The 15,183-nt window shown below is 42.5% G+C and overlaps 1 protein-coding gene across 1 annotated transcript in view; it reads left to right on the forward strand.

Annotated features, from left to right (window-relative positions):
- JARID2 (jumonji and AT-rich interaction domain containing 2) overlaps positions 1–3,761 on the forward strand; it is a 585,747-nt gene extending 581,986 nt beyond the window's left edge. Inside the window, 1 exon segment of the mRNA XM_029590689.1 lies at positions 1,721–3,761. Coding sequence (XP_029446549.1) covers positions 1,721–1,903 — 183 coding nt within the window. The 3' untranslated portion in view covers positions 1,904–3,761.
- The last annotated feature ends 11,422 nt before the right edge of the window (positions 3,762–15,183 follow it).

Consider the following 15,183-nt stretch of genomic DNA (forward strand, 5'->3'; position numbering starts at 1 on the left):
ACTTCTGCTCTTAAGTTAGCAGGTTTAAAAGCATGCAGACTAGTTTGGAAATCAATGCGATTATACTACTTACTAAATACTAACTTGTCTGCAAACTTCCAAACCCTGCCCTGGAATGGTCCTAAACTGCCCTTTTTTTTCCTTTTCTCATTTATGTGCATCACTGTTAGTACACACATTTCGGACTCTTGTAAAATACTACTTAGGCGTGTAATTTTTAATTTTACTTTCAAAAGTTTTTGAAAACACACCTCCCTATGCATGGAATACATTTTATCTGGGCTTCCAAGTATTCTATACTTTGCTACTAGCTCTTCTGGTTTTTTTTTCTAACCAATTTCATCATTTTATGGTAGTCTCCCTTTTTAAAGTTAAATGCTGCTGTAGTAGTTTTATTTAATATTATCTCTGCAATGACTGACAAATTTGATTGCGTTATGATCACTGAATTGCGCTTACTCCAGATGGACTTCTGGTATGTGGCATGACTATATACATGAATAATGTAAATATGGAATTAAATGGGGTACTTTTCTTAATTATTTTACTGTAAATGTATGACTAGTTAGGTTCCTGGCTCCCTGGACTGTACAGTATACTCTAAATATATTTTTACATCACAATGAGCTTTCGAAACAGTCTAAATTAAAAAAAAAAAAAAAAAAAAAAAAAGCCAGTTTGCCTCCTAGTGGTAGGAGTATAAGCTTATTTTTATTCACATTCTTTACAAAGTTCACTATGATGTAAAAGTGCAGTCGCACTTATTTTTATACTCAGTACTGCCCTCCTGCTCTCTTGTATTTCCAGCTCTTTTTGAACTAGGGCTAGGGTTTGCCACCATGAGTTGTCATTTGCAATTACCCAGAGATATTTCTCTTGTTTTATATCCCTGATGCCTCCAGTCTAGTCACTGCAGTGACAGTTCTGGAACAGGGGACAGAGGCCATGCACCTGGGCTCCTTTCAAAAACCCTGCAATCATGGGTCCTGAATCTGGCCATTAGGTGTCATTGACCATGATTCTCTTCCCTCTGCTGGGGCTGTGCATACTGCCTCTATAGAAGCCGCAGCCAACCTGGGGAGTGGAAGACCATACACAGCGATCAACCGTGGACCTCCCATATGGCAGGACATAGCAGTTGCCACCAGGCAGGCCCATACCTTTTATGTTTGAGCATTATAGATAAAAGGATACCCAGCACCTGCTGAGCACAGGCTGATTCTTATGGCTGAAGCAGGCTTTCTTCCAGGGCTGGGTGGGGATAAAGGGATAGGCCTTCCAGCAGCTCTTTTTTATATTGAGATTTAATTTAAACAAAAATGTGATGTGGTTGGCCTATGATGGGAACTCAAGTGGGGTCCTCTGTCCCGGGCAAAGCCATTAAGAAAATTGGGAGGAACTAAAGTCATTCAGTTCATGATACTTTGGCAAATACCAGCAGATGATAATACTTGCACACAGTCAGGTATTTTCTGCCTTTTACTGTGGGGACTGTAAGGCTTCAGATATTTCTGTGTAACTTGAACCTCCTCTTTTTCTCCTCCTTTACCAAATGCACCTCCCTGTTATGAGACAATAGCTGAGTCTTCAATGGGATTGATTATTCCCAGGTTCCATGATCATTCAAAATCCCGAAACTTGTAGTACACATAAATAACATTTTGCACTAGAATCAGAGAACTTCTTTGTACGCTAATTTTTTTTGTTTCCATTTTTGCAGGAACAGATCATCAGTCTAGTTAATCGTGTTTGCGGGAAAGGGAACGGTAGAAATGGCAGCAATGAGAACTGTATCAGCAAGCCCACACCAAAAAAAGGAGTTCGCAAGAGAGCAACAGCAGATGTGCCATCAACTAGACTGTCATCCTCCACATCATCCAAAAGTGCTTCAAGTTCATCCTGAAGATGCCAACACTCTCATTTTGTTGATTATATATATAAATATATATATATTTTTTTTGTAATTATGATACCCTAGTTTGGAGTACTTGCTGTAGAATACAAGCTGTCTTTGCACTAGCTCTAAAGAAGATTTTTTTTCTTCTGGTTTTAGAGAAGTAATTTTGTTTTAGCATTAAATTGTCATTTTTTTGGAAGGGGGTTTGGAGGGTTTTTGTACTTAGATACTGCAGACAAGGGTTTTGAAATTGCAGTACATTCACTGTTTTAAAAACAGCCATGGGGCTGGTGAAACATTTATATTGTTCCAATGGCCGGAAGAAAAGCCTTTTTGGTAACTGTGAAAAAAAGGCTTTTAACCCATTTTTGAATAGGTTGAAGTTTGATGTGTTTTGTATATTTTTTTTTTTGGGTTGTTTTATTTTTTTTTTATTTTGGGATTTTTTTTTTCCCCAGTCACCGGAGCAGATCTTGTAGACAGAAAAGAGATGACAAAACTTGAATGAACCTGCTTTACTGGGCTGTGTTTTATTCTGTCATGTGCAAGATGAATTTTGTAACTTTTTTTTATTTTTTATTTTTTTAAATAGGGGAATTTAAAAAAAAAATCTTTTTGGGAGGTTATGGCAGCTGAAGATGGACTTGATTTATAACCAGAGGCAGAATGATGATATTTGAAGTAAAATGTTCTCTTTTACCAGCACATCACTATGCATCTGTTTAAGGAGGAATAAAAGATTGTCTGCCTTGGAGGAGTCACATGAGTGGGAAAAAACTGTGCCTGATTTCACTAGGAAATCCATTCAGTTATTTTTTGGTGCTGTTGGCTACTTTATCCAGAAAAAAAAAGAAAACCCTTCTATAGCATCCTTTAGAAAAAAGAAGGAAAAAATAATTTTAAAAAAGTGATTGAAGCCATAAGTGCTTCTACATCATAGATGTGCAATCTTTCTAACATTCCATTCTCATTCCACTGCTATTCTCACCTTACACAGTCAGCATTAATTTAGTTGTTGATTTATTTTTTTTCTTTCTTTAAATTTGTTCCATTTTAAATCACATCTAGAGCCACTAAGGAAGGTCTACATATTTCTTTTGAATGTGAAATGCATTTTCTCATCTTGTCCACTTTTTCTTTTCCTCTGTGTTGTGTAACAAAAAAAAAAAAAGTCACACACCTTTTTTTGTACATATGCCTGTAAATTGTTTTAAATACTTGAGCCTTTTTTGGGGAATTGGGGTGGAAAGGGGTTGGTGACAAGACAAGATGAAGAAAAAGCCTTACATTTCAGTTTCTTCATCGGTTGGATGGATGCTTACAGGGTTTTTTCTTGTAACATTTATATAAGTGCTGCTTACACCACTGAACAACAACAAAAAATAATAATGGAGTAGCTGTTGCCCCCTTTTTCTGGTTGCGCGTGTGTATGTGTGGAATTAGAGAAAAAGGGAGTTATTTTCTCAAACTGTTCTTTGTTTCATAATTAAAGCTGAACAATACCGTAGCTCACCCATATTGCACTGAGCTTTGCCAGTGGTGACTGTCGGGGAAGTCCTATCATTCAGTTAATTGGTGGTTGTTGTTGCAGAAGACTGAACTGTTGGAATATTTAACAATAACATAAACAGAGTCAAGTGTTTTCAAATGTGGTTGTCAAGTTTATATGGCCTTGCTGTGTACCTTTCCCTTTTTTGACAGTAAACTTCTATGACTATGGCTTACGGTTTGACATTTAATTTATTAGCGCTGCTCTGCTCTCTTTCCTTGTATGGAAAGACTTCATGTTGTTTATTGCCAGATTTTTTTGTTTATTTTTCAGGTTTGTACTACAAGGTTTAATAAAAAAGAAAGAAAAAAAATATTTTTGGACATCTTGTCTTTCTGAAAGAGCACATAAGACTTAGAGAATCGTGCATTATTTTACAATATTTCCCAACTCTCTCCTGGAAGCCCACCTAGCAAGTCTGGCTTTCAGGATACCCACATTCTTTAGGCAAAAGAGAAATTTCCATATACTGAGTCCCCAGTATATGCAAATTGATTTCTTGGATGTCTATGTCTGATTGCCTCCCCACAACTTGATTGGGACATACTATATTAAAGTATGAACATGTTGCTTTTCAATAGCCCTTTAAGAATACTGTGTAGCAGTATTTTTTGCTCTTTTTTTTCAGCGCTTCAATGTGGATTACATTCAGGTACTGTAGGTATTTAAGATGTTAAGAGAGAGGCTGGCCCCAGGGAGAGTTCCCTTTCCTTTGCGAAGGAAAGGGCTCCCTAGAATGGGTTGGCCCCTAGAGTGGAGCACGTGCCTTCAAAGTGTGGCGAGTCGATGTGGAGGAGGTTTCCATGTGAACATCGGTTCTGGTTCAACATGGGTTGGCGGGCACTAAGAGAGAGGCTGGCTACACCCGGGGAGAGTTCCTTTCCTTTGCGTAGGAAAGGGCTCCCTAGAATGGGTTGGCCCCTAGAGTGAGGCACGAGCCTTCAAAGTGTGGCGAGTCGACGTGGAGGAGGTTTCCATGTGAACAGCGGTTCTGGTTCAACATGGGTCAGTGGGCACTAAGAGGCTGGCTACATCCAGGAGAGTTCCCTTTCCTTTGTGCAGGAAAGGACTCCCTGAAATGGGTTTGCCCCAAGAGTGGGGCATGAGCCTGGGCAAGTGTGGCGAGTCGACATGGAGGAGGTTTCCATGTGAACAGCGGTTCTGGTCCAACATGGGTCAACGGGTACTAAGAGAGAGGCTGGCTACACCCGGGGAGAGTTCCTTTTCCTTTGCGCAGGAAAGGGATCCCTGAAATGGGTTGGCCCCTAGAGTAGAGGACGAGCCTTCAAAGTGTGGCGAGTCGACGTGGAGGAGGTTTCCATGTGAACAGCGGTTCTGGTCCAACATGGGTCAATGGGTACTAAGAGAGAGGCTGGCTACACCCGGGGAGAGTTACCTTTCCTTTGCGCAGGAAATTGCTCCCTAGAATGGGTAGCGAGTGTGGCGAGTCGCCATGGAGGAGGCCAAAATTTGCTTTAATTAAGGTAAATTAGGAAAATCCATTCATATGTGCATTGATGTGAATAGTATTGTAGCTAGCTATGATTATTTAGGAGCCTTGTAATGGAGTTTCATTATTATTTTGCCTGTATAATGGTTCAAATTGTTAGGATTTAAGCATGTGCAAACAGATCATGATTTCCTGAGCAAGACAGAGGAAGTTCTCTGCCCTGAAACTAAGAGAAAATTGTTTGTTTTAATTAAGGATCCATGCTGTGAAGGATTGGTAGTTTGAATTGCCAGAGACTGAGGGTTCCCTTTGCAATGAGGGTTCAGCCGTTAGGACCAAAAGAAGCGCTGACATCATCTCCCACCCAAATCTACAATATCAACTTATGTTGACTTTGTACCCTACACAGTGCCTTTATAAATTATGGGAACACAGAGGATGAACTAGAGTGCAACTACGAACAGTTTTCTATAGTACTAGAAACATTAATGTTTGAGGTCAGGCCCTTGTAGTGTTGTAAGGGCTGGACAGACAGGCACAGCGTTTGAGGTCAGGCCCTTGTAATGACGTAAGGGCTGGACAGACAGGCACAGCGTTTGAGGTCAGGCCCTTGTAGTGTCGTAAGGGCTGGACAGTGGACAGACAGGCACAGCATTTGAGGTCAGGCCCTTGTAGTGACGTAAGGGCTGGACAGTGGACAGACAGGCACAGTGTTTGAGGTCAGATACATGTGCTCATATTATCTGGAGCATATGAGGCAGTTGGAGCTGCTGCAAGGCTTTAAATTGCTCTCATTCATTTTGCCATTCACAGTGAAAATTTGGAAACCCAAGCCAAAGGCATGTTTTTGGGGTTTTTTTAAACACTAGCATTTCCATCAACTCTGGTGCCAGCCTTGAGCTGTGAGGGCTCATGATATCCCCTGTCATTGAAAATACATGTTCACTGGGCACACTGGTTGGTGGACATGACTGATATCGCTGAGCCACTTTGGTTAGGTGTGGCCAGACAGTGGACATGTATGCCCAATATGCCAGCGGATCTGTCTGTATGTCCTGTATGAGATCTGTGAGATACCATGTCACTGACATTTGTGCTGGTGTCTCCTTTGCTTGGGTGGGCTGAAAGTCCTCCTTGCCAGCTGCTTTCGCTCTAGCCCGTTCCAGAACAGATGCTTTTTATGGTAAATCTGTTTATTTTTTGAAAACAGCGAACAACAAGCAAGGAGTGACATATGATACATAATGTGGTCTGTTACATATCATACAACCGTAAACTTCTATGAACATACATTCCACCCCTAGGAAACCCCCCTCCCCCCCCCCCTCCCCTGAACAGATGCTTTTTTAGGGGCAACATGCCTTTGGCATACTGACATGGAGCTGACAGAGTGTTGCTTCTGCTTGGGCTAGCAGCACAACTCTCTGAAATGCCCGCTGTTTCCTCCTCTGTTTCATACCTAATCTGTCTCTGCCTATGGCATGCCTTTTTCACAGACTTTTACTAACAGCAGGTCCTTCACAAATGTGAGACAATCGGACTGTAGGGCGAGTTTCTCTTTCACACGGGGATCACAGACTGTGGTGAGCATGTATGTGTGGTCTTTTGTTAAAGGTCTTAATGTCTCTTGCACCTGCTTCTGCAAAAAGTCCAGACAATGCAGCACCTCTACTGTCATTCCCTCTTCCTGTTTAAAGCCCTCCAAATTTTCATCTAGGAAATTAACTATAGGGATGATGTCAGCCAAGTTGGCACTTCTGGAACTCAGCTCCTCCGTGACATCCTTGAAGGGCTGCAGGATTTTTACCAGCTGACTCATGACTAACCAATCATGATGCCCTAGGGGACTCTGCACACCTTGTCCACTGATGCAGAAAGTTCATGAAGGGGTGTCTGCAGCTCCACTAACCTCTACAGCATCATATAGGTGGAATTCCACCGGGTGCCAATGTCCTGAATGAGACGCTTGTGAGGCATCTCCAAATCAGTCTGCTATTGTCAGAGAACCTGCCCCGCCTTCACGCTTCTGTGGAAGTGCGCTGCTATGTTCCTGCACTTGTGTATTAATGTATGTAGGTATTCATTCTCTTGGCGATTGGACTCCAACCCCAGAGCTGACTTCACTACCAGGTGCAGAGTGTGTGCAAAACATCAGATGTTCTGAAAGCACCCGTCGCATATTGCCTTTACCATGTTTGCACCATTGTCTGTGACAAAGAACACTGCCTGAAGATTCCTGTCTCGCTGGTGTAGCTGCCAGCTCGCCAGCATCTGTCTGATGCATGCTAGAATATTGGCTGAGGTATGGGCCTCATCCATCAGGTGGGTGTGCAGTAAAGCCCAACTCCACCCTGATACTTGTTCACTAATAGAGCTGCTGCCTGCCCTTGCCTCAGCCAGGTCCCACCAGTGTGCTGTCAGGGAGAGGTAAGAGTGTGCAGCATTCATGGCAGTCCAGATATCGCAGGTGAAATGCACAATCCCCTGTGCCTTAGCTAGCAGCGCTTGGATGTGACTGTGACACTGGTTGTACAGGCTGGGGATGACTTTTCTGCTAGATGTGATTCTGGAGGGAACTTTGTAATTTGGAACTAAGACCGTCAGGAAATGCTTGAAACCCACATTCTCCACGACCTGCAAAGGCTGGGCATCAAGGGCAATCATTTCCCCGATGCTCCTGGTTACAACTTTTGAGGCTGCCTGCCTCCTTCCCCGGGATAGCATTACTGAACACCACCCCATTTCCTCCATGGTGGGTTGTTGCTTCTGACACATGGCAGGGGGCTGCTGGCCTACCACCTGACTGCTAGAAGGGGCTGAGAGTGTGGGGTGAGACTGCTCCTTTACAACCACTTTATACTGCCTGGAAAAAGGGATCCCCTGACTGGTACTGCCACCAACCCCAGATGGCAGTACTGTTGGGTGTTGCTTCTGCATATGATGCATCATGCCAAAATTAGTTAGATGTCCCATTTGCTTGCCTCTCTAATAGCCCTGGCACAGTAATTACACTGAGCAAAACGCGATTCCTCCGTCACTTTAAAGTGGCTCCAGATTGCAGATTTCTTTCATGATCCCTTCTCTATAGCCTTCAGGGTAGATGCTGGCACTGGAGTTGAAGTAGTGGGTGCACCCTGAGAAGCAATGCCAGGGGCATCAGTCACACTCTGTGCCTGTGCTGAGTGCTCTTCCTCCTCATCAGTTTCATCTCTCCCCTACAGCACTGAAATGGAGGCTAAGACAGAACTGACTAATCCTCCTAAACCTTCTTCAGCAATTACTTCTTCCATTTCTGATGATGAGAATCCCACACAAGATGATTCTTCATCGAAATCAGAAGCAAACAGTGCCTGCACTACATTTTCAATGCTACGTCGAGTCTGCTGTTGCACTGCTGCTTTTGGGTCTCACCCTTTTTGTCTTGCATGACTCAGCCTCCCCTTCCCTCACCTCCAAAACTACAGGGTCAGAAACAGATGGTGGCGGTGCATCATCTTTAAATTTCAGGTTTTTCCAGATGGCACTGCCTGCCCCTCCAGAGATTTTAGATTGGAACAGATCCCTTTTTAACTTTAATGATGGACTGGCACTGCCTTTTGAAGTGCCTCCTCTGCCAGTCTCAATCACTCATCTACCTTTCCCTGACATCATGGATTTAATGTCACTGCCTACTAGGGATTTCAATTAAAAGAATTATTTCTTTATTGGTGAATGAAATACCTCTGTACCAATATATGTGAGTCTGGAAACTGCTCACAGATGCACAGTGCAGGGCCTTGATAAACACTACAACTGAGACCTCTGTATGTGCACACAACAAACTTTTAATTCCAAAAGAGGCCTACTGGGGATTTGGCTTAAGAGCACTGCTGTACCAATATATGTGAGTCTGGAAAACTGCCCACAGATGCAGTGCAGTGCCTTGATGTACACTACAACTGAGATTGCTCTGTGTGCACAAAAAACTGAAACAGCAGAGAAAAGATTTGACTGGAAACCTGAGCAAGCACAATTCCTAGTGATGCTGCTTCTTGTTTGAAAATACCAACTCACACTATCTCCCACCCACATCACCCAAACCCTGCCTGTGCCTGCACAACCTACCCCAGGGGGGTAAGATAAGCAGCAAAATGCCACTGCTGGCAGCTTGTCTCAGTGGGGGAGACAGAGAGACAGTCTGAGTTCAATAAAAAAAAAAAAGTGCAGTCAAAAAAAACCTGGCTGGCACAGCAGCAAAAATGAACAAATATCTTTTTCAATGGAAAATTATATCAAAGTAGCTAGCAATTGAATACAGATTTGTGACACTCGGAGAGAGCTCAAAAGCAATGACTTTTGCAGGCAAAACCCTAAAAGAAAGTGCGTGGCACGGCTCATGCTTAAGGTATAAATAGTACAGCATCATCAGGAACAGCTTCACAGAGCACTGAGTGAGAGCGGCGATTGGCTGCATTAGAAAAATGCTTAGTTCTGATAGGTTGCATTCTCTTCTCCTTGCCAACCTGTCTGACCCACTCTATGACAGGGCGGTGAGGTAATTTATGACTCACAGGAAAGGGCTGGTTTTTGCTAAGGATACTCCCACATGGCCGCCTCCTATTTCAAACGGCTGCTAAGAAATCACTGCGAACCAAAGAATGAAACTAATATATGTTTTATTCATGGGGGATTGACATGCGTTTCGCGAACCCACGAATCAAACGAACAGGGACTTATGCATTGCAGATTGCACATTCGTTGAAAATGAATGCATATCCCTAGCTGCCAGTGACTGCACAGGCCGCTGCATTTTTCTGCTGCCAGTGGGATGGGATCCACCAGTGGCTGCATGAGCCTCCGCATTCTTCTACTGCTGGTTGGATAGGGTCCTCCAGCAGCTACATTGGTCTCTTGCTGCTCCCTGTCCTGGACCCCCTTCCATCACAGCTGCTGCCCTTATGCAATTGCACAGTTTGCACTCCCAGTAGCATGAGCCTGTTTTGGTACAGGGGAGAGCCTCAATAGGCTTTGTGAAACAAATATTCTTCTTTAAGCAGAAGAAAGGTTTGAGCGAGAGAAGGAATTCGGTGAAGATTCAGAATTGGGTAGAGAAACACTGCCATCAAACCTCTCTGTAATTATACTTGAGCAAAAGTGTAGACAAAGGCAGTTTTAGTAGGGAAATACCATCCTGGTAGAGCAAGAAAGGTACTTCAAAGGTAAATTTGCCAAGTATTAGTTCATCTGAGGCCCAAAAACAACAGGTTCACCATGACACAGACTGGCAGAGGAATAAAAATGGAGATCAGTCAAAAGCAATATTCAGTTTCAGAGACAGGTATGAAGTGGTTGTTTTTACAGGTACCAATGGTGAAATCTGCAAAGTGAAATAGCAAAATACACTAATTCTAATAATAATACCCTTATTAAATGAGTTTAAATTAATGAACTGTAAATGAGTTAACATATTCTTCAGGAAAACTCGGATACCTTAAAGAAAACTGTGCGCAAAACAAGACTTAATTCTCTCAATGCTTCTCCATTTTCTTTTGGGAAAACTTTGCTCTTTTCTGCATGAATTATTCCCCTACATGCATTTCTCCACCATTTAATATATGTAGTATGAGAAAGGCAGGTATTTATTAAATATAATAATTATATAAAGGGAAAGTGTAAACAGAATTTCTTTATACAATTAAAAAAAAAAACTTCAACCAATGCATATTTTTTGTGGGAGAGGTGTCTAATAGTTGAGTTTGGTAGAGCATCTGATCATATTTGCGGAAATGGTTCATGTAGCCATCTTTGTGTGGTTCCCTTAAGGCAGCCTTGTAGTTGGGAGGAGGAAAAAGAGAAATGAGGAACGAGAAAAATATACATTGAAGCCAACTGGGGGAAATAAATCTTCTGGAGGATTTTGAACCATATTTATTGGTGGTTGTAGTCCCAGCATGTGTAGTTGTAGTTGATAGATTTTTGTTACAAATTTGTTGTTGCTTCCTTTGCTGGGACAGTCATTGCTTTTTTGCCTCAGGAGGAAGGAGATGGCTCATTTAGAGCAATATGAGCTGCACCTCGTTTTAACTTTTTAGGAAACTTTTGAATGGGAGTTCTAATTATTAGGGTATGTGGGAAAATTTGCATGGGTGGAGTGAGTATAATTTTTCTTTTGGGGTATTTTATTTTTGGGATGTTTTTATATATCGTATTGTGTTTATATGTTTATTTTGAAGATATTTGTTGTGTAATTTAGTATGTAATATTTTAATTGATAAACTTGTAGTTGAAGCTTTTTTGAATTGTACAAAGAAATTGTTTATGCTTTTCCTATATATAATTATTGTCATTTGGTAGCTTGGTGTGGCATTAGCCAATTTGTTTCCTAATTATAAAATATAACATATATATATATATATATATATAATTAAAGCTTTATTAGAAACAATATTTGCTACAACAATGACAATTTTCTCTGTTACAAAGGCATACTTTAATTTCAGCCAGCACTGGGGAAGTGTACAGAAAAGCAGAAAAAACTGCTTTTCTGTACACCCTCCAACTTAATATCATAGCGATAGTAAGTCGGAGGCCCCAAAAGTAAAAAAAAAAAATAATTGTAAAATCTGCCCGTGGCCCACGGGTTGGAAGACAGATGCTCAATTTTGCCGGCATCCGTTTTCCGAACTCGTGGCTGTCAGCGGGCTCGAGAACCAATGCCGGAAAAATCGGGGGTCAGCGCGTGCAAGGGGGTGCACAATTGTGCACCTTGTGTGCACCAAGCCATGCTGCCTTCCCCTGTTCCCTTACCCCTACCCCACCTTCCCTTCCCCTACCTCTCCCCCCCTACCTTTTTCTTCTTTTTGATTTTATTTCAAAACTTACTTCAGCCATGGGGCTGAAGTAAGTTGTGCACGCCGGCCAACTGTCGGTGCACGATCCCAAGCAGAGTGGCAAATGACCGCTGTGCCTGGAGCCTCTGGCCCCGCCCCACCCATTTTTGCAAGCCCAGGGACTTACACGCGTCGCCGGGCCTTTTTTAAATAGGCCCGGCGCGCGTAACCTTTTAAAAATCCAGCCCGCATTGTGGATATCCTGAAAACCCAACTGTCTGTGGGGTCCCCAGGAAAGGTTTGGGAAGCTCTGGGTTAGAAGGAAAAGTTTATCCTTTTTTTTTTAAACATAGACTATTCCAATTTGGAAACAAAGCGGGCAAACTCATGGCTAGGTTGGTGAACACCTGGGAGGGAAAATCCTATATTAAGGCTCTTAGGGACCCGGCTGGCCAGCTAAAGACATCTAGCAAGGAAATTGGGGAAATAATATGCGCAATATTACCAAAAATTGTACACGGCTGACCCCTGCAACTGTTTGGATGTCCAGGCGTACCTAGCCAAATTACACCTCCCTAAAGTGCAGGAGCAGGACCTAACACTCTTAAATGCCCCCATTGGCAATTTAGAGATTGAGATGGCAATTAAATCTTTGACCCTGGGAAAGTCCCCTGGTCCTGATGGGTTAACTAACAAGCTCTTTAAGATCCTCTCACAACATATACCTGGCAGGTCAATAGGGCGACCATAGCAGTTTTACCCAAGCTGGGACGAAATCCTGAGCTCCCAGGTTCATATCTCCTTAATTGTGATCTCAAGCTCTGGGCAAAGGTTATGGCTGACCGACTGTCTTCCTTCATTTATAAGTTAATACATGCTCCACAGGTGGGATTTGTCAAGGGACGACAAGCAGTAACTAACGTCCGTAGAGTACTGGCCTCCTTGGCGTTTGCACAGCATGCCGATCTAGATTCTCTCCTTGTTAGTTTTGATGCCAGAAAGGCATTTGATAGAGTGAACTGGATGTTCCTTTTCGAAGCCCTCAACTCCTATGGTTTTCAGGGGCCCTTTATCTCCTTCCTGACTACCATTTATACATTGCCTAAAGCCAACATATGGGTTAATGGGGAACTCTCACCGGATTTCGTGCTCTCTCGGGGTACGAGACAGGGCTGCCCGCTGTCCCTGCTTCTATTTGTACTATTTTTAGATCCCTTAATACGTATACTGGAGGATTCTGGAGAGGTTGAAGGGATCCAGCTGGGGGACTGTAAGTTCAAGACGGCAGCCTTTGCAGATGACCTGTTGCTTCACATGACAAATCCCACTTGTTCTCGTCCATTAGCTATTAATATTATTGAAGAGTATGGTACACTAACTGGTCTCAAACTCAATCTTGATAAATCGGAGGCTTTACGGATGGGATCTGGCTGCCACTCATGATGGAAGGGACCGTTCCCACTAAAATGGGTGAGTGACAATAAGATCAAATATCTAGGCATTTGGATCCCAGCCGTTCTCTCCGAGCTTTATGATGTAAATATTCCCAAACTGCAGGAGAAATCGGAGACAACTTTAACATCTTGGATGCACCTACCTCTTTCGTTGATTGGATGCATCCACCTGTTAAAAATGACTGTGCTACCCTGGAGACTGTATGTTCTAGGGGTGCTCCCTATGTTTCCATCTGGGATGGGAGTTACCAGATTCCAAGAATGGGAACGGAAGCACGTCACTCACATATCTTCCTTCTACCGGGTCGATGGAACCTTCTTCTCCTTTACGGAGATGTGTACTCGCTATGATATTCCTACCTCTGACTTTCTTCATTACTATCAAGCGCGTCACTATATTACTTCCCTTAGAAATATGGATATTGCAAACCCAAACTGGAAATTCTTGCAGGAATGGTATGACCCCGATGTGCCCAAAAAGCATTCTCTGTCATTCTTCTATAACAGCCTTGAAGGAACCTATAAGAAGTGGGTCTTAGATGATAAACGGATCAAACGGCAACAAGATTTGGCCGTGACAATCCCACCGGTGGCTTTCATCACCTCTTTTACGAACACACGCCAGATCACCTGCAATGTTCTTTTACGAGAGACCCGCTATAAAATTCTCTACTGGATGTACATTTCCCTGCGGCGGGCCTTTTTGGCAAAGATTGCAAATTCTGATGAGTGTATTAAATGTCAAGCGAAAAGTGCGCACTTGGGACACTTGGTGTGGAGCTGCACAGCTATTCAGTCTTTTTGGAAAAAGGTTTACAGATTTGCAAATGACATTAGCACTCACAATACTGTTCTCCCCTCTTACAGCGATTTTTGGGATCTTTTCCAGGACATTCCGTGGAAAAGGACCACAAGTTCTATGGATTGCAAAATTGTTCCTGTTAGCTTGTAAAGTCATTTTACTAGTCTGGCGCAGCCCGACCGGACAGTTGCTCAAGCAATGGCATTCTTCGATCCTTCATCTTCTAACAAAGGAGACGCTTGCCAACAGACGTATGTCTATTGGAGCCCAGAAAAAATTGGTCACCGTTTGGATGCCATATATTCTCTCTCTGCCTCATGCCACGAGAAGCCAATTTCTCAACCATATCAGTGCCTGAACTATGATTATTGACTATTTTCTAACTATGCGTCATGCGTGTCATTGCTAACATGGAGGTTCCATGGTTCGTTTCTTTTGATTTCTTTCCTTCTCAGTATTGGGGGGAAGGGGTGGGGGGGTTGCATGTTAGGTGATAATAGCAAAGGATTGTTTACACTCATATGGTATATAACAGAGTCCATTATGTATCATATGTTGACCTGCTGTTCTATGTTTTGTTAAACTGAATAAAAAAGATTTACCATAAAAAGATTCTTGGGAAAAAGTCAGTTTCTACTCTTTCAAAGTTAACCTTAATGTGAGAATTAAGGCTACAGGTACAGAGTTTTAAGAAACGCAGGATAAAATCGATCTGGTATATAAAAAAAAAAAAAAAAAAAAAAGGGAGGGGGCTCAATATCTCACCACTGTAGATTTTGTGTGGAAGTTGAATCTAATTAAAAAGCACAGACTGGGGGCCATTTATTTGACAATGCTATGAGGAAACTGCCACACTGACCTTTCCCTTGTGCTCGTCAGTGAGGCACACAGCCAGACTGGAGTTTACCCACTTTAAAGTGCTGCCAGTCAGGAGCCCACGGGTTCATAAGGTCCAACTTTCCAAAAAAAAAAAAGAGTCTAGGTGATAAAAGCTCTTCTCAGTCAGCTATGGAACCAGCCATACAAAAGAAAAATGAAAATTAGAGGGGACGTGAGAGGAGCCTGGAAACTACAGTAAGTGGTTATTTTGAATGTGGCATGCTCATGCCCCCCAATAGGAGATTTTTTTATTTTTAGACAAACAGAATATAAGGTATCACATTACCTTCTCTCTATTATTTTAACAGATACTTTATGTACTATGTGACAGGGATTTAAGATA

Source organism: Rhinatrema bivittatum, chromosome 2, assembly GCF_901001135.1.
Source record: "Rhinatrema bivittatum chromosome 2, aRhiBiv1.1, whole genome shotgun sequence".
Taxonomy (NCBI): Eukaryota; Metazoa; Chordata; class Amphibia; order Gymnophiona; family Rhinatrematidae; genus Rhinatrema; species Rhinatrema bivittatum.